Source organism: Micropterus dolomieu, linkage group LG17 (genome assembly GCF_021292245.1).
Source record: "Micropterus dolomieu isolate WLL.071019.BEF.003 ecotype Adirondacks linkage group LG17, ASM2129224v1, whole genome shotgun sequence".
In the NCBI taxonomy this organism is placed as follows: Eukaryota; Metazoa; Chordata; class Actinopteri; order Centrarchiformes; family Centrarchidae; genus Micropterus; species Micropterus dolomieu.
The window spans coordinates 28,637,716-28,663,612 of record NC_060166.1 but is presented as its reverse complement, the minus strand read 5'-3'; the positions used below and the strand labels follow the sequence as shown (position 1 = coordinate 28,663,612).

At 38.8% G+C, this 25,897-nt stretch overlaps 3 protein-coding genes across 18 annotated transcripts; 1 reads left to right on the top strand and 2 right to left on the bottom strand.

The window, feature by feature from the left end:
* Positions 1 to 74: 74 nt before the first annotated feature.
* zgc:174895 (uncharacterized protein LOC100126024 homolog) lies at positions 75 to 17,749 on the top strand. 12 transcript variants are annotated; one of them, XR_006828727.1, is made up of 9 exons: positions 75 to 95; positions 3,543 to 3,638; positions 10,528 to 10,598; positions 13,523 to 13,669; positions 14,956 to 15,132; positions 15,318 to 15,411; positions 15,711 to 15,832; positions 17,225 to 17,320; positions 17,391 to 17,434. XR_006828727.1 is itself a non-coding variant. In XM_046073486.1 (9 exons), exons 2-9 carry the CDS (start codon positions 3,566 to 3,568, stop codon positions 17,531 to 17,533), a joined length of 840 nt encoding a protein of 279 aa, XP_045929442.1. In that variant the 5' UTR covers positions 75 to 95; positions 3,543 to 3,565; the 3' UTR covers positions 17,534 to 17,749. The 12 variants fall into 12 exon arrangements, 11 of the variants coding, with proteins under 11 accessions (XP_045929442.1, XP_045929441.1, XP_045929439.1 ...); XM_046073486.1 differs by having other exon boundaries at positions 13,523 to 13,570; positions 14,965 to 15,132; positions 15,711 to 15,857; positions 17,391 to 17,749; XM_046073485.1 differs by having other exon boundaries at positions 13,523 to 13,570; positions 15,711 to 15,857; positions 17,391 to 17,749.
* proca1 (protein interacting with cyclin A1) lies at positions 4,460 to 8,603 on the bottom strand. Its single transcript, XM_046073480.1, has 4 exons — positions 8,003 to 8,603; positions 7,777 to 7,909; positions 6,773 to 6,907; positions 4,460 to 6,657 (listed from the first exon to the last, which is right to left on the bottom strand). The coding sequence occupies exons 1-4, from the start codon at positions 8,526 to 8,528 to the stop codon at positions 4,908 to 4,910; spliced, it is 2,544 nt and encodes an 847-aa protein (XP_045929436.1). The 5' UTR covers positions 8,529 to 8,603; the 3' UTR covers positions 4,460 to 4,907.
* A 90-nt stretch (positions 17,750 to 17,839) lies between the features above and the next one.
* Positions 17,840 to 24,081, bottom strand: rab34a (RAB34, member RAS oncogene family a). 5 transcript variants are annotated; one of them, XM_046073496.1, is made up of 14 exons: positions 23,876 to 24,081; positions 23,597 to 23,635; positions 23,426 to 23,455; positions 22,865 to 22,934; positions 21,977 to 22,055; positions 21,805 to 21,896; positions 21,646 to 21,714; positions 21,140 to 21,241; positions 20,986 to 21,050; positions 20,733 to 20,784; positions 20,562 to 20,643; positions 19,774 to 19,864; positions 18,776 to 18,883; positions 17,840 to 18,687 (listed from the first exon to the last, which is right to left on the bottom strand). In XM_046073496.1, exons 5-14 carry the CDS (start codon positions 22,049 to 22,051, stop codon positions 18,620 to 18,622), a joined length of 804 nt encoding a protein of 267 aa, XP_045929452.1. In that variant the 5' UTR covers positions 22,052 to 22,055; positions 22,865 to 22,934; positions 23,426 to 23,455; positions 23,597 to 23,635; positions 23,876 to 24,081; the 3' UTR covers positions 17,840 to 18,619. The 5 variants fall into 5 exon arrangements, with proteins under 5 accessions (XP_045929452.1, XP_045929453.1, XP_045929450.1 ...); XM_046073497.1 differs by lacking the exon at positions 22,865 to 22,934 and having other exon boundaries at positions 21,977 to 22,085; XM_046073494.1 differs by lacking the exon at positions 22,865 to 22,934.
* Positions 24,082 to 25,897: the final 1,816 nt, after the last annotated feature.

The following is a 25,897-nucleotide window of genomic DNA, read 5'->3' as shown; positions in this document are numbered from 1 at the left end:
ACTGGGGAGGAGGCATCAGCTGCAGGTTCAGATAATGTTTAGCTTCAAAACCCCACTGCTGCAGGCCCTGCTGCTTACTTCATAGCTTCCAGAAAGTATGTACTGCACATAAATAACTGCTGTTATTGTCATTTTAAAGCAAGATTACCTTCTGCAGAGTGTTGAAGAATTATTGTGAGCGAGGTTGAGGTGAGGTGAAGAAGTTTTCGAGATGAAGTTTTAACATAGCATGGTTTAATGGGACTTGGCCGAGGACAAGCACATTCTCACTCCCTGCTCCTCACATATTGACGCTTGGTCAAGACCACTCGCTTTTTGTTATTCAACGTTTAGTCCTCTGCGGTCAAGTGAGCAACGGATAGCAACAATAAATATGCAACATCCGGCAAAAATAGAAACGATAAATATGCAGCGTATTGTTAGACTTTCAAAATAAAACGGTTGTTGATAAAACGCTGATTTAGGCACCAACAGTGGTTAGAGTTAGGAAAAGATCATGGGTTAAAACCTACGTAACGTAAATAAAAAGATTTAATGAAGTCGAATTTTGTTTCATGCGGGAAACAACCAACGGTCTCCTGGTTGGAAGTCTGGTTTCTGGCCCCCATCCACCTCCTTACTCTGTCTTTTCTGATTTTTTTATTCAGTCTATGATTTTCTGTTAAATATGAAATACCCCTCAGAGACTGCGTTGAACTATGACGCTATGGGGATCCCCAGTGAGTTAAAAACTGACGCTGACAGGTCTTGTCACCATATACAGTCTATGGTTTTAACCATGCGTCCATATGTGACGAGTTGGGAGTTCCTGTCTGGGGATATTTATCCTTCCTAGATTGACAGAGATTCACTGACTAAATAAGGTTATTGTTCACCCCTTCGTGTGCGAAGAGTCTTTTGGTTATTGGTTCATTTCAAGACATGTTGTGTGTCCTTCAAGCAACATGCAACACTTTCTACTTTGTGATAGTCAGTCTGTCTGCAATGAAACAAAACACAGATTATCTAGATCATTGGTTACATAGCAAATGTATAAACATGCATCATTATCAAGTCAGCTGCGTCAGTCAACAAGCAGGGAGAGAGAAGGCACAGCATCTGACCTAGAGATTTGGAGAGTCCCTGGCTGTCAACTTTGGCTTACTTTATCTAGCAATTGACCCTATCATTACCGAGGGAAATGTGTCATAGTACCTAAATGATTCCAGTGAGGACAATATCAAAATCCGCTCCTTCCTTTAACTCCATGATCTGGAGGAAGTTATTCACACATTCATTTCCTGCTGCTTTTAGTTCTGTATAGCCAGCCTCTACCTCCCTTTGCAACTTGCTTGTCAAAATGCTGCTGCAAGGACAAAAAGTCCACATCACCTGGTGTTGGCATCTTTTCACTGCCTTTTAGTGCCTCAGATCTTAATGGCTATTATTAAGGCACTACACAAGCTGGCCTCTTTATATATCTCAGATCTTTAACGCAGCTATAGTCTTCTTTAAGGGGCTTTATAGCCAGTTTCAACTCATTGTTGAGCTGTCTGGGCCACAACTTTATGGTTTTGGTTCACTCTCACCGCTCTCATAGCGTCGTAATGCTGAAGCAGGCAGCTGTTTCCAGTGAAAAACTTCTAAAAACCCTCTGTATGCTACCTGCTATCAGCACCAGTTAAAATCTAGCTGGTGAACACCATAGACTGTATATAGGTGAACACAGTGGACCATTTAGCAACGATCAGAGCCAGATATTTACCTCAGAAGTTGGTAAGTAACAAACACAGAGCTTGAAGAGAGTGAATACCTATAAAACTTCAAATAGCTAACCGAGTCCTAAATAGCCGCCTAGCCGTTTACTGGCCTGGTGTGGGAAGCATTTTGACAATGATTTTGACAAATAAACGACTCGATTAAACGCCTGGTCTGGTGTCTATAGAAGTTCTTTGGATGTATAAAACCTCCTAAACCTCGCCGCCCGCTTTAGCTGCTTTTAAGTTGCTTAGATCAATAATACAAATAAAAACATATGATATGAACATATGATCAATATGTTAATATGGACATGCCTATCTTAAATCGTTAACATTAGATTCTCCACAGTTCAATTGTTCAGTTCATTAAACGTAAACAACAAGCTTCATATGGATTTACCTATGTAACCAGCATGGTAGCCGGTTACATATACCTTTGAAGCACTTGTTGAGTCCAATTGCATAGTTTCTTGATTATTAAATTCCTTTACTCACCGATCAAAAGAATCAAAACAGCTTTTCATAACAATGAATCCAAGTTGTGAATCCTGTCATGTGAAGTCCATTGCTCTCTGTCTGCTAACTTCTGCCACGCTTTTCTTATCCTGCACCATGTTTTCGTTACATTGCTGCCTACAAAATAAAAGTACATTAGCCGTCTGTCAGTGGTGGATCAAATGAATGACGTGTATTTGATATTATTTGATGATTTTTATACGAGTAATATTCATACTGTTTAAAATAAATAAACTGTTTCATAGTAGCCTGTTTCAGTTTTGTGCAAAAGGAATTAAAGGTCTGTCCCATATGGACACCTGTCCCAAATATAGGCAGGGTCAATTCAGTGATTTTAGCAAATAAATGCCCGGGCTAAGTTTTACAGTACATTTGCCAAGTGGCCAGAAAAACAACTCTTAAAGAATAATAAAGTTGCTCAATAATTGCTGGATGTGTAAATTAGCTAAAGTTCCCAATATCAATGTTGTTTTCACTGCCCTTAAGTGACAATAATAATTTGTTGCAGGTTTTAACCTCTTAAGTCTCCTCTAGATTTATTCACACACACATACACAAGAGAATTAATATGTCAGATTAAACTTTCTTTAATTTTTACAATTATACATTTAATGAAACATCATATGGACATATAAATGCTGTAGACATTCAGAAGTTTTCCACAACTATTAGCCTTTGTGTGTGTGTGTGTGTGTGTGTGTGTGAGAGAGAGAGAGAGAGAAAGAGAGAATACTGTATGTCTATGTGTGTGTGTTGACCTCTGTGTTAATTATTCTTTATCCCCTTATAATTCTCATTTGGACAGACACTAAAGTTTTCTGTGTTTAATTTCTTATGTAAATGAAAGTTGTGTGAGCATTCTGTATATTTCTGCAATTATATGAGTTTTAAAATCCCAACCTAGAGTTTAAATCCATTTGCAGATGTTGTGTTTATAAACTTAAACATACATGAAAGCATGAACATGAACCCAAAAGATATTCCCAGAGGTCACAAACTTGCACATGAAATGGAAAATTCCAGCCACTCTTTCTTCCCTCGATGTGAGAAATGGTCTTATCACAGATCCAACTGTGTTAGTCGCTCTGCCATTTCAGCTTATGCTTGTGTCTGAATGCCAAGCTCCTTTGAATGCTTGGGTGTCTTCCAAAAATGCTGAGCTGTAGCATGAAAGTCAGCATTGTTACATAATTTCCACGGTTTGCAAGATTTACACAAGATAATCTGATGCTGTACGATTTTAAATGTGTCAGATGTGATTGAGATCTTATTTGGACACCCTTTCAGACTCATCCAGATGAATTCCTAGTATGCAAGCATATGAGAATCAGCTGACCTGGAGGATTTCAGCCTCCGCATTGGATATTTCAACCCTCATGAGAGGTGAAGAGGTGAAAGTAATGCGTAAAGTGAGCACCTAATCTGTGTGGAGAATGTGACCTTGTGTTAAGGGGCGTGGCAACTATAAGGCCGATGTCCCCAGTCCCTCAGAACAAAAGGACACAGTATGTGCATAAACTTGCAGAATATTCTTGGCGTGGTTTCTGTGCACACTGTATGGAAAGAACAGTTCACTTAAGATTAATATCAGGTTGAGCAGGTCAGTGTTAAGCCTCTGAGCTTTAGATTTTTCAATTTTCTCCTGTTGATTAAATATTTCCAGCTGAGATAACACGGAAATGTACACACAAAATTATTTTTAAAAGATCCTTTAGAGTTTTGTCTATCTACAGCTAGCTAGCTTTCTCTCTGCTTATTATATTATCATATTTATCAGAATTTTTGTGTTTTCAGATTATCTACAAAGTTTAAAGGAATGTTTGATATTGCGCACAAATTCACTTTCTTCTTTCGACTTAGATTAAAAGATTTTTACCACTCATGTCTGAAGGTAAATATAAAGCTTAAAAACTAGAAACAGGGGGAAACAGCTGGCCTGGCTCTGTCCAAAAGTAGCAAAAGCCACCTACCAGCATCTCTAAAGTAATTAACATGTCAGATATAATTTCTTTAATTTGTGTTAAACCAACATGCAAAAGTTGGCAGTAGCTTCATATTTAGCGTACTGAGACAGGAGTTGTACCAATCTTCTCATCTAACTCTCAGCAAGAAAAAAAAAATCTTAATTCCCAATGTCAAATTATATTAAAAAATATATTTATTTCATAACTAGATAGAAACATAGGCACTGTCAGAAACTTTCATAATCATTCAGAAATTTTAATATGCATGCAATAGAGTATTACAAAACACGATTCTCACATTACAATCAAATATGATTTTTGTCAATCTGATTTAAATGCTGAACCAGAAAAGATTATACTGTAAATGCTTTTGATAGCATTTAACACATTGTGTAGCAAGTGTATCTGATTGACAGGAGCTAGCCTAGCCAGCTAAGTTGCTAAAGTTTTTAGCTGATGATACACAGAGCAACTTTTAGAGCAATGGTGCTGGGCAATGTTAGCATCAGTGGTAATGAGTAAAGATTACTACTGTAATCCCCTTCCCCCCCGCTCCGCCACCCGCCCTGCCACTATCTGTTCAAAACATAGTCGGACTTGCCACCAGCAACATTGCCCAGCAACACTGCTCAAATTGCACCGTGTATCATCAGCTTTAGCCAATCCTGCCATGCTTGCACCACATGACTCACTTATGTCTAATAGACAGTGCTGCTTTCCTTCTCTTCTTCCTGGTGTATTGTGCTTTTGCTCTCTCAATAGATAACTGAATTGGACTCATGGTGACAATTGCTGAGGTGGTCATGCGGGGCTTCTCAGACCTCTGTAGATTGAGCTCTTCAGTAGAGGCAACTATGGATGGCGTGGTTATAAATGTCATTGGTGATTGTTTGGTCTTAGGGATAGAAACTCCATCACTGAGAGCCGCAGGCAAGGCTTCCTTTCTTGGTTTTCTGATTGTCTGCCTGTATTGTTTCGTAATGATAGAAGGGGCTGCTGTGATAGTGGTCAAAAGCCTCCATTCACTGTGGGTATCTGTTTCTTCTGTAGGCCTGCTAATTGCAGCCGTGGATGCAGGGCTGCTTAAAGCATCAATCGTCTCTGGAGTTGGAAGAACAGGAAGCACATTTTCAGAGCTGTAATGAAAAAGAGGATTTTCGTTTGAAAGAGGCGAGACTGTTTTCCTCCTCCTGCTTCTCAGTCCTCTCTCTTTTGACTTTTGCCTTTTCAAAACGCTAAAGGAGGAGTTTTGAGCCTTAACTTGGACGGCCATCTTCCCTCCATAAATGTCCAGCCTGTGTGAAACCTGCCGCTGTGTGGTGGGCACCGATGGTACGGTGGGAGCCCCAGTGAGAGGGATCACTTTCAGATTGTCCACTGAGGAATTTTCATGGGCAGCAGTCACAATGGGAGAAGCTGAGCTGACTTTCCTCCTTTTTTTCCTCTCCTTTCTGTCTCCTCTCTCCTTTGACCTGTTCCTTTTGACTTTGGTGATTACAATGGGGGTCCTGGCAGAGATGAAGACAGGTCGCTTTTCAGTGTTGCTCCCAAAGCTTTGTTGCTCTGGCTTTGCCACTGGGGTTGTGGTAATGATGGTGGGGACAGAAATGGCACTTAAGTTGTCTGTTGTACTCATTAAAAGTCCTTCAGAAGAAGGAAGGGGAATTTTCTTGCTCTTCTTTCTCCCTTTTCTTAGCCTTCTGGTGTTTGCTTTCTGTGGAACAGTTGCCACTGTTGTTGGCGTAGAAAGGGTGATTTCTTCTGTGGTCATCTTATCTCTGTCCGACTCTGCCGGTATCTTCTGGATTATCGTAGATGATGTAATGGAAACAGTCTCCTTATCCATCGCTGGTTCATCTTTCATGACTTCATTGGAGGACTCTTCTTTTACCCAGAGCACATGTTCACTGTCACTGACTCTGTTTGCGTTTCTACTTGACTGGTCATGTGTGCGTGCCTCACAGATGAAGTTACTTAAAGCAATGGCTTCTTCTGCTTTGCAGCCAGATGTTGAAACAACTGCTCCTTCCTCTATTTTAACAGCCTCTGCTTTCTGCTTTCTCTTCCTCCCCTTTCCCTTTCCTTTTCCTTTCTGCTTTTTGGTGGTTTTCTTCTTCTTCCCTGTGTTCTTCCTCTTCTTCTTCTCTGAGCTTTGCGACTCCCCTTTATCAGAGTCGGTGGTGGAGCTTTGAGAGGTGGAGACAGTAGCAAGGACCTTGATGAAGTCCTCAGCAGCAGTGACAACGTTTCTGAGGGAAGGCTCTTCAGGGCCTGATATTGGAGACTGTGCTGTACTCTCTGTTTTTTCTTCCTCGCTTTTCTTGGACTCCTTCTTGGGAGGAGCTACTGTCAGCTCATCAATGACATCAATACCGCCAAAGTCATACGGGACCGCCTCTTTCAGCACAGCAACGGGCAGCTTCTCATATCGTTTACACCTACAAGAGAGCGAACGAAGGAGAGGTTGTGTGTGTGGTGATTTCACAAAGTAATACAACTCAGTATGTTGCAAATCTACTTAAAAGCTTAACACTGGAATCCACTGATACTTACATGCCGTACCAGTGCCGCTCTGCACATTGTTCTTCATAGGCAAACTCAAAGCAAGGCACACCGATGACATTGAAGAAAGCCTGACCAACTACCCTGGAAGATGTGTCATTGACTTTCCTCAGACAATCTTTCAACCTGCAGAGAGTGACAAATAGATTTGTTTCAAGTCGTCTCTTTCAGAAATTATTCAAATGCAAAAAGGACATATACATATTTGACTCTTTTCCTCGATTCAACTCCTGCAGATATTCCCTGCTTTCTAAATTCCAAAACTTTGTGTAAAGTTATCAAAAATGTTTGCATTAACCAACAAACTAAATTTTTAGGTGTCATGTACACTTCTTACTTTATTAGTGTTCTTTGGTGTCACGGTCTAATCAACAGCAATTCATTTGTTTGTTGGTCCTCCTGATACTTTCTGACATTATTTTGTCTCTAAAGCCACCTGCCTTCAATTTTCTCAAAAGCTAAAGTTTCCTGCCATAGAACCTGTAGATTAAAACAAATGTGACTGGTAACATTTGTCAAAATGACTTAAAAGCTAAAACCTAATAAGCTGTAACAGCTGCAAATCACTAAATTTATTGTAACAAGTTATGTAGTCTTTGTATGCATTTATTAATTATTATTACATTTATTATAGTTTTAAAATTTAAAAGTTGATGCAAAATATGACCTAACTTTTAAGAGTTCCAGGAAGTAGGCTAGTTATTTGTGTTGATTGTGCTTTTAACACACCATATTGGATGATTCTTTAAAAGATAGATGCACAAATAGATGCATAATTTTTATGAAAATATGTCATATATAGTTTCATTGTTCCACATGCTGTCACATTCATGCATCACCAACCAGTATCCTTAACACAGATGTAATTGGGCATATGCTTGAAAAACTGGTCCAATTTAGAGTGAATTAAACTGCATGCAAGCAGAAACCATTTTTGTCGTAAGACTTGAAGTGAAAATGCATCAACAATCAACAAAAGTATTTTTTGTACTCACGCAGTATCACAGTCACAATGGCAGATGGAGTGCCACTTGAAATTAGTGTGGCCATACTTTGAGGAGAAGGCGTGGATGACATGAGGGCAGTGGTCATGAATACGGCAGCAGCTGTCGGTCTGTGCAAACTCTCCTGCAACAATCAGAATTATTAAACCGGTGGATCTTTGACACACACTCACACAAGGCGCACATTTAACTTAATTTGCTTACTGGAATAACCTACCGAGCTGGTCATAATGATCAGCCATGTTTCCAGCTCCACACCACAGGGTCCCAGGATAAGTAAAGCCTCTCTTGGATCTTTTTAAAACCTTTTCTTTCATCGCGGGGTCATCGCTGCGACGCTTCACCCTGCCTCTGCGTTCCGACCGTTCTTTAAAATCCCGGCACATCAGTTTAGCTTCATCCATGCGTGAAAAACGCGTCTCCAGTTGCCGCCCGGCTCTCTGCCTTGTCAGTCCCAACCTGCACTCGTGCATGAACGATTTCACCAGCATCTGGTTCACAACGACAGAGCAGGTCACAAGCTTCCCGGCGGGACTGACAACGGAGCGCACCGCCTCGGCTCCGTCTGACACCTGGTAGAGGAAATTCTCCCTGACGGTTGACATTTTTGCGCAAAAGGTGCCATTGAGCATGGAGAACATGTCTTTGCTCTCCTTCTCTGCGTCCAAAGCGCGGCTCAGGAAGTCGCCCTTTACGAAGTTTCTGTCCAGATAAGACAGAAAGACAAAGAAGACCGACCACATGATGCGGCGAGTGGCACTTTCAGCACCTCGCGTAACGGAGACAGCTCCTAGCGTTTTTAGGCGCTCTCGAGCAGCCCTCCCACTTTTAAGGAGAAGCTCAAGTGGTGTGATTATTAATACGATAAATGGCAACGCTGGGAGGAGTCAGCCGAATTAACCTCTTTAGATTTCCAGCCCGGGTAGGGTATCTTTGTCCTACATAATCACAGACCGCCGATGAGAGTAGATATTAGGCTACCCACCAGTACTTCACTGAATTAAAACATGTAGACGGAGAGGAGAGGGTTAATCTGTGGGTGTGTGGAGCGCGAACCTCCAGCATATTTCGCTGCAGAGAGAGATGACCGCAGGTTACCTCTCAACCCCCCTCAGCCCAGCCCCCCAAAAGTGGAGATTTACTTTGGGAACACGCAAGGAGGAGGTTCTAGCTCACCCCACTCCCCATGGTAACAAGCATGGGGTGATTGTGCCAACCCAGGAGATTGGACATCTTTCAAATGCTACAAAACAAGCACTGAATTGGCGATGACCTAAATCACAATGTAGGGACAAAACTCTTTCATTGTGGAATGTGGAGAAAGGTTGGTGCTGTCACACGCAAACCCCACTGACTGAAGGACAGACCACAAGACTGAGGCTCAACTGATTGGTTGTATTCAGACAAAACTCCTTAAAATAATGGAGTGATCAATTGACTGTGTGGCACGGAGGGCTACCTATCAGCAGAATTAGTCCAAAATTAGCTTCATATTGCCTCCAAAACTATGATTTCTTTATTGGATTACATCATGTTAAAATGTGATGTCTTAGCCATTAAATATTTGCTTCTGTTATCAAAGTGGTCAAAACCAAATTCTCTGTCAGTCAAATATCTCCAAATATGATTATGTTGACCTTATAATGGGAAGAAAATTAAGAACATTTATTCATATTAAATAAAAATGACACTGACTCACCCAGTAACTCTGCCACCTTTTTACTGCCTACCACTATATATTCATCATTCTCTATTTCAGAGCTGCTCATACTGTTCATATTCTATATTGTATATACTGGAAACCAATCCACCTTCCTCATGTACATAACACCACACATAGTACTTATTTATTCCAGCACTCTTTGCACTCATCACACTGTGTACATGTATGCTTGTATGTGTATGTGCACCTGTATATCACATCTACCTCCAACATGTACATAATAATAACAATAATGGTAATAATAATTTTTCTCCCACATCCTTTTCACTCTGCTCATTGCACTATTGTCTTAATCTGCCTGTTTTTGTTCATAGTGTGTATATATGTGTTCTCTATACTGTAGTCTGTTTGATTTGTCTCAATAGCCTGAAAAAGACTCAATAATTATTATTTTTTCTGATGTCTCCACTTTTATATAGCACTTGTTTTGTTAGTGACTTGTAGACATGAAATTATTCTTTTTATTTTCTGACTAATTAACTCAATGTTTTAAAAGCTGCAGAGTTGCTGCTGATCAATCTGACCTAAATTCTCACTAAAATCACACGAGATAAGAAAGTGGTGCACAGCATTGTCCTCTGCATCTGTGAACAAGTGGCCATTCCCAAAGAAAAGAAAAACCTCTTGTCAGGTTGGGTTCTCTAATCAGCCCAGTGTTTTGTCACATGGTTGGTCTTACAGGGAGCTCTAGAGGTGGAGATCCAGCCTACTCAAGGCACTGAAATCGGATTGTTGGAAGGCGGAGAGAAATGATGTAAAATCACCAGAGGCAACATCCGACCAAATCTTGAGGGAGGGCAAAGAAAAAAAAGAAAAGTTTCTCATGAATTAAAGTGGTCTCTGCAGGAAGGATTTAGGGCAAAATGAGGCAAATAATCCTGCTGTTCACCAGGAAAGAGTTGGAGTCGACTAACACCGCACAGTGAAACAGATAGGTGACACTTAATGAAATATGTATTGTATTTATTCCTGCTGAGTAAGGCTCCATTCATTTGCTCCATTGTGCATTTCATCCACAGAGAGGCCAGCTGCAGAACAGCGTCCCCCGAATGACTTGAGGAGTCAGTGTCTGACTCAAGGACACCTTTCTGTGAGTTCGGTGCATCATGCTGATGAGCCTGCAGAGTTTACAGATGCAGGATGATTCTTGCAACGTTAATAGGGAGTGCAGTTACCTCATCGGTATAAATGATGGTAATATGTATGAAAAGTGCTACAAGTACGTATACTGAACATGCATGAAGAACTAAAATGCATTCCTCTATTGAAACTCGCCCAAATTCATTGAAGTCCAATGAGTGTGTTAAAGGTTCTGTCTACCCACATTATAGGGATATTTTCCTTCTCCTCTCACTTTAGTTGGATCTACTTCTGCAGATAGTTGGTTGCATCTTTTGGCAACCACCCAATATAATAGGGATGGTAAGAAAGTTTGTGGTGATCACTGCATTAAACTTTTGAAAAACTCAACAGTGATCCGTCTACAGTGTCCCAGTGCCATAATCGGCATGTTTTTGCTAAAACTGCATCTTAAAACTCTCTTTCTTCATCTTTTTTGTGTTTTGGGTGAATGAATGTGTGACATGCAAGTTAGTGAAGAAACCACAGAGAATTGTTACCTTACTCTTCAGTTCAACTCAGAGCTTAATAGCATCCTTCAGCTCATTATTTTGGTTTAACGTCCCACAACTTTACTTATTTGATTTAATCTCTTTGCTCTTATCTGTTTGTTTTCTGGCATCAGTGGGTGGCTTGTAGGCAAAAAAAAGCTCCTAAAAACCCACTTGAACCCAACCTTCCCAGCACCGAACGGAAGACAGACAATGTTAGCAGCTAGCTGGTGTGGACATTCTGGAGCATTTAGCACCAAAATCAGAGATAAAGAAGAATGAATATTGGACTTGCGTTTGCCCAGGTGGACAAAAATGACTCCCAGTGAATGCTAATGTTGCTCTATATCTGCTGGATGTGTAAATGAGCAACTGTTTGCTAATAAGTTAACAATATCACTTGAAAGGTGATGATTATCTATGTCAGTGTTGTGTTTACAGCCTGCCCCCAAGTGGCCAAAACATTTGTTATTTTAGGTTTAAGCATTTCTCTATAAGATTTTCCACGACTATACACATTAAAACCTTCAAATCACCATGAGATAATACAGCACTATCTGCTCAGATTTATTACCTTGTAAATCTTGTAAGTGTGCAAAAAACATGCAAACGTGGAAACAAAAGCATTTGAGCAGTTACATTCACTGTAAGTTCATTTGGTTTGAGATACACCTAAGACAAAACTGTGGGAAAGTACAGTTATGTTAGCAGAAAGGTGAACACTCAGCTTGAACTCTGTTGAACAAAACTAGGATGATATTTCAGATCTGTTGATTTAATAACTGTAATAACATTTCCAGTCTGAGAACAGGGAACAAGATCTCCACCTGAGCTTATTTAGACACAGGTCCTCTGGCGATTCTAAACACCTGAAGACCGCCGCTCTGAGCAGGATTTAGAATAACAACCTGAGGCAATATAATTTTTAAAGGATCATCAGCCACAGTTTCTCCAGTCCAGTGACCACCTACAAAAAATAACAAATTCTTTAATATCTGTGTTTCATCACTTGAGAGTTTGTTGACAGAAATCTAAATAGACTTTTTTAGGAGGGTAGTAATATGTAAAGTATACTTTCAACGAAAATCAATCGTATTTTATTTATTATTATTATTTTATTTTATTATTTTATTCGTATCATTTTTATAACCAATTTTCATAAAATTAGTAAAAGTCATGACGGTTCAGTGTGTAAGTTTTAGTGGCATCTAGTGGTGAGGGTTGCGAATTGCAACCAGCAGCTTACTGTGCATTCATGTGCTCCTCGGATGGTCCCATTTCCTGAGTTCATGTGTTCATGTACTCTTAAGTCGGAATGTAGAATCAACATGGATGCTACTACAAAGATGTGTTACATTAGCATTATCAGAGCATATAAATAACATGCAGACATGTAGTTCACTCTACATGGGCAGCAAATTAACCGTTACAACCATATTACACATTACATGTTTGCAATATATATATATATATACATGCAATACGTAATTTTGTACCAATCAAAGTTCTGTATACTTCTTTATGTCCTATATACACTTTATTTCTCTTTTTGCAATAAAGATTTAAGGAGGGAAAAAAATGTTGAAAAATAATCTAAAATTTTTTTTTATCAATATTGCTATTTAATATGCGATTAATTTTTAAGCTCTTTACCTTATGTATTATTCAAAACGGACAAGCATTACATCAGTGTATAGTATGACCAACACAATATTAGATCTATAGAGTAAACATACACTGTTCTTTCTTGTGGGTTGGGCCTGTGTTGTGATGAAATTAGGTGATGCATGAAATGCATGAGCAATGGTGGAGAAGAATTATCAAATTTTAATAATATGAGAAAGATAATTTGAGAGTCAAGTCATGGCATTAAATAATATGATATAGTATCATCAGGTAGGCCTACCTATAGACAACAAGAAAAACTAAACGTACCACAGTGTGTTACAGGCTACAGCTTGCGCTCAAAAACCCACAGTTCAACCACCAATTAATGAGTCCTTATATCAGTTTAAATCTCCTAGGAGTCCATCTTTCTATATCCTTGTAAGAAAACAAGCAATACTCAGTTTGAGGTTCAATTCAAAAGTTGGCCAACGAAGTGAAGACGAAGCCTCTGGTGTTTAATAGAAAAGCTTAGTTGCCTAATTCTCCGACAACACCGGATTTCCCCACCCTCGCAGCCTCCGATGCTGGTAAGCAGCGCACTGGCAACCATGCTGTAACTCGGGACAGACTGGGCCTTATTGGGACTTGTGAGTTTGGTTTGATACGCCATTTCACAGATATTTCCTGAGCTGACTGGTGTGTGTGTGTGTGTGTGTGTGTGTGTGTGTGTGTGTGTGGCGCATGCGCCGATCGCCACAATAGGCTTCACGGGTCTTTCTGTTGTGCATTTTTACAGACCCCAAAAGCGGCGGATGGCCCGACGATTTCATCCACCATCACCACGGTAACCGGCGGGTGCTATTTTCGTTCTCTGTGTGACACTAAAGTTTTTGTAGTGTCGTCAGCTTCTGTCAAGCTTAAGCCCATTGTACAACAAGTCAAGGTACTAAAATTACAGCGTCATGTGCTAAGTTGATGCTTCATCTGCAGATTGGTTGACTCTTGGGTGTCATGTGACCAGAGTGTTATGGCAGCCTTTGCAATTACAAAATCTCTTATAAATGTAATTAATCGTTCAGCCCTAATTCTGATTATTCATTATATCAGTCACTGCTCACCCCTCCCATTTCAAGCGTGCAGAAGAAGCTACGGTGGCTGACTCTGTCGGCTCTTGTGCTAAATAATATGCGTGGGCCTCCATTTGTCCAAATAATCTCTTCTGATTCAATGTAGTGAGGAAACGTGCTCTGTAGAGCAGTTTGTCCATTTGGGCTACTGTAGAAACATGGCGGCGTACCATGGAGACTTCCATGTAAGAGGACCCACGGTGTATGTAGATAGAAATGGCACATTCTATGCATATTTCATAATATTGTAGATCATAGGTTCCCAAACTTTCTGTAAGAACAATGCTGGGTGTGTTTTTTAAGATGCTAAAGGGTCTTTGTGACCCCAAACAGAACATCAGGGTCAAGATGTTGACAACTAACAGATTCCTATGTGAGGACTAGTTTAAAAGGGTAATTGTGATTTCAGTGAAAAGACATTCCACATATGAGCTGTAGCTGTGTCTAAATGTAATAGCCTAAAAATATATCCTCATTTAGCTTGCTAATCAATGTTATCTGTTAAAACCACGTTCAAAAACAAGTTGGGCCATTACACAGTTTTTCATTGAGTGTCAATAATGTCAGTTTTGATAATTATCTACTCTTTAAGTCTCTGTAAAATTATATTCGTACACTGTAGTTAAATGAACGGAAAGTAATGGCTGCCTGAAATGCAAGAAACATGCATTAAAGCAATTAAAACACTTTGGTGTGCCTTAGACAATAGTCTGCAGTGATGTAAATTGTGCAGGATTTGTAGAAGATGAACTAAATCAAACAACACATTGGTATGATTAATTAATGGCAAAACTACCTCAAAGCAAGGAGGTCGATGCAAGACAGCAGAAACAGCAATTAAAAAAAACGCTAAACATCTGTAAACTTATCTCATTTGCAGCAAATTTATTATCTGAGCTATCAGTCACAAAGGTAATTGAGCACGGTTGGCGAGGCAGAGATTGGTCATCAAATCATTAGTCGACTTGATTTTGAATAAGAAAAAACACTGCACTGACTGCAGGGACGTAAGTAACTAACTTTAGTGTTGTAAACAGCCCGCTCCCACCCACCATTCGCCCCACTGGAACCTGATATGGGCGACTCTCTGTCTCATTCACAGTCCAGTCACTCCAGTCACCCCAGTTTCTCAGCGCAGACAAGTGGTGTTTTTCAAATGGATGTGTTGGCCATTCCTGCAGACAGGCATAAAGGATGGTACCTTTCTCTGATGGCACCCAACACAAAAGGACCAAAGTTTGCCTGGCTGGACCCGTCCAGACTCTACTGCAACTCCCAGGTATGACGGTAAAGAAGGAATGATTTCTAGTTACCCAGCAGTTTGTTGAGCTGTTGATACTGTCTACTGTCTTCCCTATCACTGAAAAAAAACTCATTTAAAACTGTAAAGCTGTAAAGCTGTGAGTGTATATTACATGCACACTTTGCATTTTGTGCATTTACTGTCTTTGCACTTGAATTCAGGCTCTTGCAGATTGTGTCAAAGACCTTCTCATTCCATTTCACAACAACACCATTGACCTGGTAGCCGGGATAGATGCAATGGGATTCATTCTTGGTAAGAAAACAAACCAAATCAATTTATGAAGCGAAGTAAATGGTAGGTTAAGAGCAATCACACTTGGTGTCTCACACTCATTTTATTTTAAGAAACAGTTGTGTGCTCTTACGTACAGTCAGGAGGAGCCCCCAGGCACAGATTCTAAATTTAGATATTTTGGCACTTCTGAATCCTGCCTCTTAGCATGACAGCGTGTGAAAGCATACTTCATCTGATTCAAACTAAGGGTTAGCCTCAAAAGGGAATCATTTTTGATTCTGTCAGTGTGGATGCATGTTTATGATGTGTTTTTTCAGGGGCTTCTGTTGCCACCACCCTCGGAAAAGGTTTTCTGGCTGTCCGCAAAGCAGGACACCTGTGTGTCGCAACCCAAACCCAAAACTACACTGACTATACGGGAAGAAACAAGACTTTGGAAGTAAGGCTGGATGTGCTAAACCCAGGTTAATCTTCCTTTGTTTTTTAACCTTTAACCATGTCACTTATCTCTGTTGAGAAGATGAATGTTTTCCCAGCTGGCAACCTCAAAGCTACAGCAGCTAAAGCTGTAGCTTGAGAGCTACAGTCTCAAATATGAAAAAGAACACATTTTGTGAGTGCTGACAATGATATCAATAGGTTTAGATTTATGTTTTTGTAAATATTTAGTCTTTTATTGGGATAATTTCAATGCAAAATGCTATACATGGGATGTGTGATTATTTAGATCATCATGTGGCACCAAACCACTGTATTGAAAGCTTCAATGCACAGCTGTTTTTATATGTAAAATTAAAATAATTTAAACATAAATTGAAGATTTGAGGATGACTTTGACCAGGCTATAGCATACTCATTTCTTATGTATTCATAAATAACAATTAATCAATGTTTTTTCATAATTAATTAATCTGTTCATTATTTGGTCGATTAATCGTATAGCCTAAAAAAGGTCAATTCACAACGTCTTTAATAATTTTCCACAGACCAAAGTGATCAATTCAAATTGCTATTTTATTCAACCAACAGTCCAAAACCCAAAGATTACTACCTGAAACCATGGAAATTATTGCCATTTCTGACAATCAACTAATAGACTAATTGTTGCAGCTCTAAAATTGTCCTAATCTTGAACACAATAAAACAGTTTAAACCACAGGTTTCTTTATGTACTTCATGTCCATTCCTGTGGCACCCTCTAGTGTTAACGTGTGAATTAAAGATACAGAACATGTTGCTCTATGATTATGATACATATCTTTGACATCATTTGGAATTTGGAGTTAGATTCTCTTTTAATCATCTTTAATACACCAAAGATCATCTCTTGTACAAACACAAAAATATTCCATTGCTGTCTTTTTTTTCCTGCCAAAAAATACTGGCTAGGACTTCGAAAGACTATTGTTAGAGATTTATTTATTCATTTTTCATGACCGGGTCAGATTTCAGGATTTGATATTTTGTTTTTCTCTGATGGAGCAGAATCAGATGTTGATTTAATTTAGATTTACAGGTTTTTTGTGCATATTTACATTTATACATGTATACACCATATTATGTTATGTAACACTACATTTTTTGTGTTGTTTGCTTTGTATTGTACTAGATGGAGTATAATAAATTACACTTTCCTTTTCAGAAAGATTGTAATTATATTTTTCTTAATTCTGAGAGAAAGAATTTTTGCTATTCTCTCTCTCTTTGTGTCCTCTTTATAAAAATATGTAGTGTATTCATTGTCTTTTGACTTTGTTTACAATGTGAACACTTCAATAAAGATTTGTTTTTAAGATTCTGTGGATCTAAGTAACTTGACTCCTTCCTGCAGGTGTGAGGGTGCTGTTAGTGGACCAATGGATAGAGACTGGTGGCACCATGAAGGCTGCGATCCAACTGGTGGAGAGGCTGGGTGCCACTGTTGTAGGTCAGTCAAGATGGTCAGAGTAATTGATCCTAATCATTTTAATGCAAATATCACACTTTGTTTCCTGCAGGTGTGGCAGCTGTGGCCATCGAGAACACTGAGGGAGGAAAGTGGATTAAAGAAAATTACAAATACTCTCACTGCATCCCCGAAGAGTTCCAGAGCCTAATTGATCGAAAGTATCTTGAATCCTTCAAAAACTTCAACAACTGAACAACAAAACATTTTTATTACCTCTGTAAAGAAGAAAAGGGGAATAGTGATATTTTCTAAGACGGAGATGGTGAGGAAATCTGATCTGCATAGACATTGTATTTTTTAAGAGAGTGAAATCTCTGTTTAATATGACATCTTTTCAACTAACACAAGCTGTACTGTGAGTTCAACTAAATAATTTTCTTAAAATAAATGTTTCTTATTTTCAAATCACTGAAAGGTCTTTTGTCCTCTTTTTTAATGTTTATTTTATTATATTTAAAAACATACCATGAGAAATTCTCAAGAAAATAAATGATAATATTCACACTCACAATTTCAGTTTAATCCAAATTCAGTCATTATACTGTAAACAAAAAGCAAAAAGCATGTATGTAAAGTATGAAGCATATGCTGCAGATAAAAAACATCCAAGACTGCATCTAAAACAATGGTTCCCAACATGGAGGTCAGGACCCCCACAAGGGGTCACAAGGTATATCTGAGGGGTTTTGAGAAGATTAACTAGATAGGAAAGCTACACAAAACTCTGTTTATTTTTTTCAGACTTTCCTCAAATCTTTGCTTTTTTCCTTATAATCTTACTTCTTACAGAAAGTTTAGGAACCTCTGATCTACAAAATTATAAAAAGAGATCAAGTACCAAGTAAAATTTTAATACAGACTTAAAAGATAAACCCAAGTATTATTGTGAAGAAAAATCTTAATTGTTAAACAAACTACAGCAGAGAAAATGAATATTAATTTCAAGACTTAAGTAAAGTAAGCATTCACCATTCACCATGTTAAAAACATCCATTCTTTGGCATCTCTGCAGTACCAGTTTTATTTTTGTAATTGCTGTGTCACTCTCACTCCAGACAAGTTAAACTGAGCAACACCACAAGAATCCACATCCCACAGAGGAAAGGAAAAACTGAACTCAAATATGTCAGGAAGTAAAACTCCAGCGTCCCTCCTCCTACTTCAACCATAGAAATCCCTCCCATGAGCTGGAGAGCAGCCACAGTCTTTCCACTGAGAAAAAAACAATCCTCATTTCATTCATTCTGCTCCTTTGACTTTAAAATCCTCCCTCCATTCTTACTGACAGCAGTTCGGCTGTTTCTTCTTTGAAGCAGCGTACAGATTGTTTGAAGTGCTGTTAATTCCTGAAACAAATGATCAGCTGGGTGTTAAACTATGGGACAAATGTGATGGTTTTCGTGATTACAGCGAGACTTTGGTTTGGATACTCACTGACAACATCCCCAATTTGCCTCGATCCACTTTTCTCCAACTCTGCGAGAACGTTGGTTTCAAATGCCAATGATGCAACTCGAAAGAAAAAGTTGTTCACGTTTTCCCCTACAGCATGGAAAAGATGTAGACCAGTAAGGAACTGTGTGAAAATTACTGGAATTGGGAGGAGGGCTGAAACTTGGATTTGTTTTGAACCTCCTTTACTGCCAAACCCTCCTCCATAATGTCTCAACTCATTGCGAAGGATGAAGAGCAGAAGTGTTTTTTCTACATTCTGTATTCCCACTTAAATTTTTTGAAAATCCTCAATGTTGCTTAACATAGAACAGAACATATTACGTTCAATGATTTCCACTGTTTCTGAGAAAACATGTTTTATCCATCATTTTAGCCGCGGAGAAGAATCTAGTCCGAGCTGTACATCAGATGCTTTGTTGTTGCAGTTAAGAAAACACTGCAATTTTTAGCTCCGACCCCAGCTAGTTAACTTCTCCCCCCAAAGTTTTGATGTACACAAGCTCGAACCTTCTACCTTTTAATCAAAGTTTTCAAAATTCAAACTTTACATATTTCTGTTTCTGTTCTGCAAAATAAAGTGAGGGCAATTGTTGCCTAGTGAAACAAATGGCATGCTCTTTAGAGGGAAAATTTTCAATCTCTACTAAGTATATAGATCCATGTTCTCCATAACTGACACATTGATTCTACTAGTAACTAAAAAATAAAGCCTTATTACAGAGACAGGATTGTTACCATCTGCATATGGAAAATGCACCTTTAAATCAATGGTGCACATAAAAGGAATCTTTTTGATGTAACTATTCAGTTGTTTTGTTTTTTTTTACAGTAAATCTCACAACAACAAAACAAAAATCAGACTACCCTCCCTTCAGCAAAAAGAATTTACCTCCCCCAATAGTTTGCAAACAGTCCCTAAGTCTGTGGTGAGGTTATCACCACTGTTAATTTCACTGTATTTAAATCCAGACACTCACCTGTCAGTGACGACACGGCCCAATACTCTGCTCTGATCTCTTGTGCTAGTTTGAGGGCATCTTGTTCGATCAGAGAATACTGAGCTGGAGACTGTCCGAGAAACCAGGAGAGACCAAGTTAGATATAATTCAGTTAAACACAAAAGGAATCTTTATACTAAATCTGCAACTATTGTTTTCATTATCAATTATCTGACAATTATTTTCTTGCTTATTTGATAAATCGATAAAAGGGTAGAATAGTGTATAACACAGCAGCTAGGACTGTAACCAGACTATTGTAACTAAAACTGGAATAATTAGTCAACTAATCAATTTGATAACTAAGCTAATCTTTTAGTCATTTTAAAGCAAAAATGCCAAACATGTCCTGGTTCCAACTTCTCCAATGTGAGGATTTGCTGCTTTTCTCTGTTTTATATCTCCGGAAATGTAATATCTTTAGGCTTTGGACTGCTGATCAGACAAAACAAGACATATGATGAGGTCACTTTGGGCTCTGGGAAATTATGAAATTGAAAAAGCACAACAAAGTAAAAAAAGAGATAAATATTTCAGATAATTCAAGAAGCATAACAAACTTCATGAAATAGAAAGGTATGCCCATTATTTCCACCTCTATCAGAAATGTTTTGGGAGTCTAGTGAAGGATGGAGAAACTACATTCCTGAGGCTTGAGCCAGCACACAAACGCTTTGTGCTGCTGGCAGCGATCCAAACAATTGACTCCAGTAAAAGACACAGAAATGTCCACAGGCATGTCCACATCAAACAGTTTAAAGACGTACGCTCAGGTCTTTCTTTGTGCCAACGAGGAACAGCTGAACACTGGTGGGGTCATTCTCTTTCAAGGCGTCTTCGAGCCACTGCCTGCAGACAGAAAAAGGCAAGTTTAAATCCTCCAGCTGGAACCAAAACTGTAAGAGTACAAATAATCTACATGTAACCAATAAGCTCACCTCACATGGCCCAAAGAAGCAACATCATTTACATCAAATACGATAATCACAACTGGAAGAAAAGAAGATATTTCATCAACGAAAACACTTCAGAGTGTTGCTTCAACATGTCAGCAACTGAATGCAGCTGTGACACACCAGTAATACAAACACAGCTTCTTGCCTGACATTATGTTAAACAATGTGTACATGGAAAGAGGAGAGTATTTAGTTTATTTTTAGTTTGCCACAGTAAAGCACACAAATCTCTCACTTTGAGCTCCTCTGTAATATGTCGAAGCAATGCACTTGAACCTCTCCTGGCCTGCAGTGTCCCACCTGAGACATAGAGAGAGACAGGTGAGCGACATCACATCAGACAGACTCCGTTTACTGACTTTGTTTTATGCATAATACTGAAGACTTACAGCTGTAGGCTGAAAGGAACGCCCAGCACCTCAAAGCGCTCCATCTCAAAGTCAACTCCTATTGTTGCCTTGTAGTTTTTATCAAAAGCATCTTTGCAAAATCTGAAAACATAAAACTCATCTTCAGTCAGGAAATAGACAGGTCCAGGATTCTAACTGCTCGACAGTAATAACGTCAATGGACACCATTAAGGAAAACAGTAATTTTACCTCTCTGGTCTACCGCTGCATTGATCAGTTGGTTTGTTTGTGTTATTGTGTGACTTTGGTGTTTTTAACCGTTCAACACAATAACACAAACTAAAAAATAGGGTCCAAAATACTTAAGTTACCCTTTAAGTACAGTATTTTCTGTGTGTATTTAACGCAAAACCTGGATCCAGATGCAGATTTAACATTTCTACACGTTTTAACAATAAAATAACTTGTGCTTGGAGGCACATGTTTTCTCAGTTCCTTCTTGTTTAGGTTATTTATTTCCCAGAGCTGCACCTCACCCTGCTTACCTATTAATCAGACAGGTTTTGCCCACAGCCAGGTCACCCACAACAATGACCTTAGCGATTTTAAATCTGCTGAGAAGAATAAAAGATGAAACAACAAGTTAATAAGTGCAACAAAAGCCCCACAGCCAGTCTCATCCAGCTTCTGGTTCCTGTGCTCACCCCACAGTGCCGGTGCGCTGCTCCTGGCAGGCGGTCTTCACTTTATTGTTGAAATCCTCCTTAGTGTGCAGAGCTGCCTCTTTCCTGAAATACTACAAGGTAGGAAGAAAAATTTGTGAGGGTGTACATTGTATTAGAGTGATGATGGACAACAAGGCTATTGTGATTTTACCTGAGGGAGCTTAGCGATGATGCGGTCCTTTCGAACAGGAGGAAGAACACTCATGGCTGAGACACGGACAGACATGAATCTTCGAGGTAAATGTTTATAAAAAAGGGACATGTAGTGAGAGAAAGAGAGCAGCATCAACAACCTGACATCTGAACTAGTTAATACTGTTTCTTCATAACATCCACACTGCAGTGAAGGATTTTTAGGCCCAATCATTCAAGGTAAAGGTACTTTACTGTCACATACACATACATGTTGCAAAATTCACTCTCTGTATTAACCAATCCCTTAAGGGAGCATTGGACAGCCGCTGAACATAGCCCAGGACCAACCTATAACAGGTCTGGTCAATGGCACTGAAGAACCTAACATGTTTCTGAAGGTAGAGGAAACCGGAGCGCCCGGAGGAAACCCAAGCAGACACAGGGAAAACATGCAAACTCCACACAGAAATGCCGGGACCTTCTTGCTGCGAGGCCACAGTGCTATCCACTGGACTACCATGCCGCCATTAGAACTGGTGCTTTGTTTTTTTCTTGTTACAGTCGGGGATCTGGTTTAGATTCTATAGTACTTAATGTTAGAGCTGAAACAATTAGTAAGTAAATCATTTATCGATTAAGATGTTGTCAAATTACTTGTTTTGGCCAACCAACATTCCAAAACCCCAAAGACTTTTAATTAACAAGTTACAACTTTTAATTTACTTAACATATACATTTTATTTAAAATGTTGGTACTAAAGCTGAAACATCAATTATTTATTGATCCACAGAAGATGTATGACTGATTTGGTACCCATTGGTACCCATCTCCCGAGCATCAGTGATATCGGTGAGGTTGAGGTGCCTGAGCAGAGCCCAAAGGATACTAAAGGACAGTACCCACCCAGCCACAGCATGTTTCCTGGTTTTCTTGGTCTCCTTTCATAGTAAACTGAATATCTTTGGGTTTTCAACTGTTGGTTGAACAGAAAAGATCATCTGATGACATTACCTTGGATTCTAGGAAACTGCAATCAGCATTTTTCACTATTTTCTCAAATTTTACAGATACAATCAACCTCAATAATGAAAATGATCATTAGTTACAGCTCTTTTCGGTTTTCATCGTTTTGTTTTGTCTCTTGTGGGACAATAAATATCTCATCTGAACTAAAGTGGATGTAAATCTCTGGACATTCATGACATGTATAAAAAGCTATGTTTATATTAAAAGATAATTAGAAAGAAATACCATAAAAGAGATTAATAATCACTGCCTTGTAATTAAAATGTTAGTCCCAAACAGCACAAAGAAACTGACTCACCACTTTTCAGTGAAACAAACTATTTGTTTTTATTAAATCAGGGATATATCAGCTCTGTTATCTTTGTCTCAAGTTATATGTGCTGTAATTTTCCAAGGCAACCAGATCACAGACTGTACCCTCAAAATACACAAACCTACCTCCTGTCAGTCACAGTGCCTAGAAGCTGCCTGGAAATAAAGAGAGAGCCAGGCAGAGACCCAAGTCAAACATTAGGCTGTACTCTAATGAGAGAAAACATTTGTTGTGTAGATACATGACCAAATACAGCGCCAGACCAGACAAGATGTAATCAGTGTTGATCCACTTACAGTGTAGATCTGTTTTAATCCTATTGTTCATCAAATCTCCTGGCGAGGAAGAAGAAAAAGAAGAAGAAGAAGAAGAACTAACGTTAATTGACTGGATTTGGTTTGGTCCACCATAAAGTTGAAAGCAGGCACCCTTAAAGCTCAATCTTACATCCAAGCTCCATGTGAAGTACACGTTACGAAGAAGACCATTGCGAGTTACACATTCACGGCTAAATCAAACTTCTTTTTTAAACAGCATATTCAAGTTGCAAAAACTCAGTAGTCTAAAGATGTTACCTCAGCGAGACGGGATGGTCTCCACTTCTCTCTTCTGCGTTGCGGCTTGTTTTTCCGTCCACAGATGCTTCTTAATCTAATATCAACCCATTCAAGGTCTTAGTAAAGTATTAAAGTGTTTTGCGGTGAACAGAGCTGAAGCAGATCCACGGAAGTTGAGCTGGAGCAGCCAACTGGACGCGCTGCTGACTCAGTTCCCTAGAGGTTTTTCTTCTTCCCTCCCCCATTTTCTCTCTTTGGTCCCCTGCTGGAGGACATGAGGAATAAGCGGAAACTGGGAAAGACAGAAAAATCTATCTATCTATCTATCTATCTGTCTGTCTGTCTGTCTGTCTGTCTATCTGAAATTGTAAAACAAATTCATCATTTTTCTTGTATATTATATTATTTTGATTTTATTCTTATTTATTTATGCATACCTCTTTCTACTTCTCTATTACATCCTTTGTTTTTTACCGTCCCTTTTTTAAAGCAAAACAGTAAAGGTAAGACTAAGAGAAAATAAGGTCATGTTAAGGAAAATGTCAGTAGAGAGTCTGCAAAGATACTATATAACTTCTATATAACTTAATTTAATGCTAGTAATAATTTCACACCGGAGAAAAACAGATAACTTTTATTGTTTCCAGACCGTCAATTAAAAAGGTCGACTGTATAGGGAGCTCTAAGCCTCTTTTGTATGATAAATGGAGGCCTACTGTAAAATAATTAAATATTTATAAAAAGATACGAACAAAAGATGCATAACATTAAATACCAATATCACTAACACAATATCATTGATGTCTTTAGTGTTATTATTACATTAATATATAATAATTACTTACATGTATTAATATTATTTAATATTTGAGGTGACAAATAGTTGATTTTGTACAGACTGCACATGTTTTACTGCCAGGTTACTCTTGAGCATGGTGGAAACTAATTACTACTGTAAGTAGTAGTAGTAGTAGTAGTAGTAAGTAGTGTACTTAAGTAAAACTTCGAGTATTTTATGCTACAATCCTGTTTCCAAAAAGGTCGGCATGCTGTGTAAAATGTAAATAAGAATAAAATGTGATGGTGTGCAAAACCATATTTAATTGAGAATAGCACAAAGAAAACTTATCAAATGTTGAAACTGAAAATGTTTTTGTTTTTTGAAAATGATATGCCCGTTTTGAATTTGATGCCAGAAACATGATTTAAAAAATTTGGGACAGGGTCATAGTGTTGCATTTAACAACACTCGTCTGGGAACTGATGAATACTGCAATTTTTAAAGTGGAATGTTTCCCATTTCTTGCTTGATTTCAGGTGCTCAACAGTTTGGGGTCACCTTTGTCATACGTTTCATAAAGCGCCAAACAGTCGGGACTGGAGGCAGGCCAGTTTAGCACCTGAGCTCTTGTAATACGTGGAGAATGTGGTTTGGCATTGTCTCGCTGAAATTAGCAGGGCCTTCCCTGAAAAAGATGTCATCTCCTTGGCAGCATATGTTGCCCCAAAACCTGTTTATATTTTTCAGCATTACTAGTGCCTTCACAAATGTGCAGGTTACTCATGCTATGTGCACAACTGCACCCACATACCATCACAAATGCTAGCTTTTACACTGTGCACTTATAACAAGCCAGATGATTTCCAAACAGAATTTCAAATTTTAACTCATCAGACCACAGGACAGTTTTCCACATCACCTCAGGTATAAGTTGTACTGTAATCTGTGGAGCCAGTGAGTTCTTGTAAGACTCAACCTTGTAAGAGAACACTGAAAACACTTATGGGATCAGTTAAATTACTCTAAGCTGTCTTACCTTTCCCTGTGACATCAATTAAGACACCTAAGAATATTCTTGTCTGACTATAGCTTTACCATAAGTCTCTCAGGTGTGAATGTGACTACATGAAGGTAAAAAATACATCAATACCTTCCCTCATCAATCGAGTACATATTGCAAAAACATACTTCAACAACCCTGTGATTTTAAATACTCTTTTAATTCATGATATCACTCAACCATCCAAAAACACAGCGCT

Coding starts and splice junctions, on each gene's coding strand:
- rab34a (XM_046073496.1), bottom strand. CDS start 22,051: ATGTCTGTCCGTGTCTCAGCCATGAGTGTTCTTCCTCCTGTTCGAAAG. Junction 21,897..21,976: donor TCATCGCTAAGCTCCCTCAG/GTAAAATCACAA, acceptor CCTACCTTGTAG/TATTTCAGGAAAGAGGCAGC. Junction 21,242..21,645: donor AAAACCTGTCTGATTAATAG/GTAAGCAGGGTG, acceptor TTATGTTTTCAG/ATTTTGCAAAGATGCTTTTG.
- proca1 (XM_046073480.1), bottom strand. CDS start 8,528: ATGTGGTCGGTCTTCTTTGTCTTTCTGTCTTATCTGGACAGAAACTTC. Junction 7,910..8,002: donor TGATCATTATGACCAGCTCG/GTAGGTTATTCC, acceptor TGATTGTTGCAG/GAGAGTTTGCACAGACCGAC. Junction 6,908..7,776: donor CATTGTGACTGTGATACTGC/GTGAGTACAAAA, acceptor CACTCTCTGCAG/GTTGAAAGATTGTCTGAGGA.
- zgc:174895 (XM_046073482.1), top strand. CDS start 3,566: ATGCAAGCATATGAGAATCAGCTGACCTGGAGGATTTCAGCCTCCGCA. Junction 10,599..13,522: donor TGACTCAAGGACACCTTTCT/GTGAGTTCGGTG, acceptor GCATTTTTACAG/ACCCCAAAAGCGGCGGATGG. Junction 13,670..14,955: donor CCATTGTACAACAAGTCAAG/GTACTAAAATTA, acceptor TCTCATTCACAG/TCCAGTCACTCCAGTCACCC.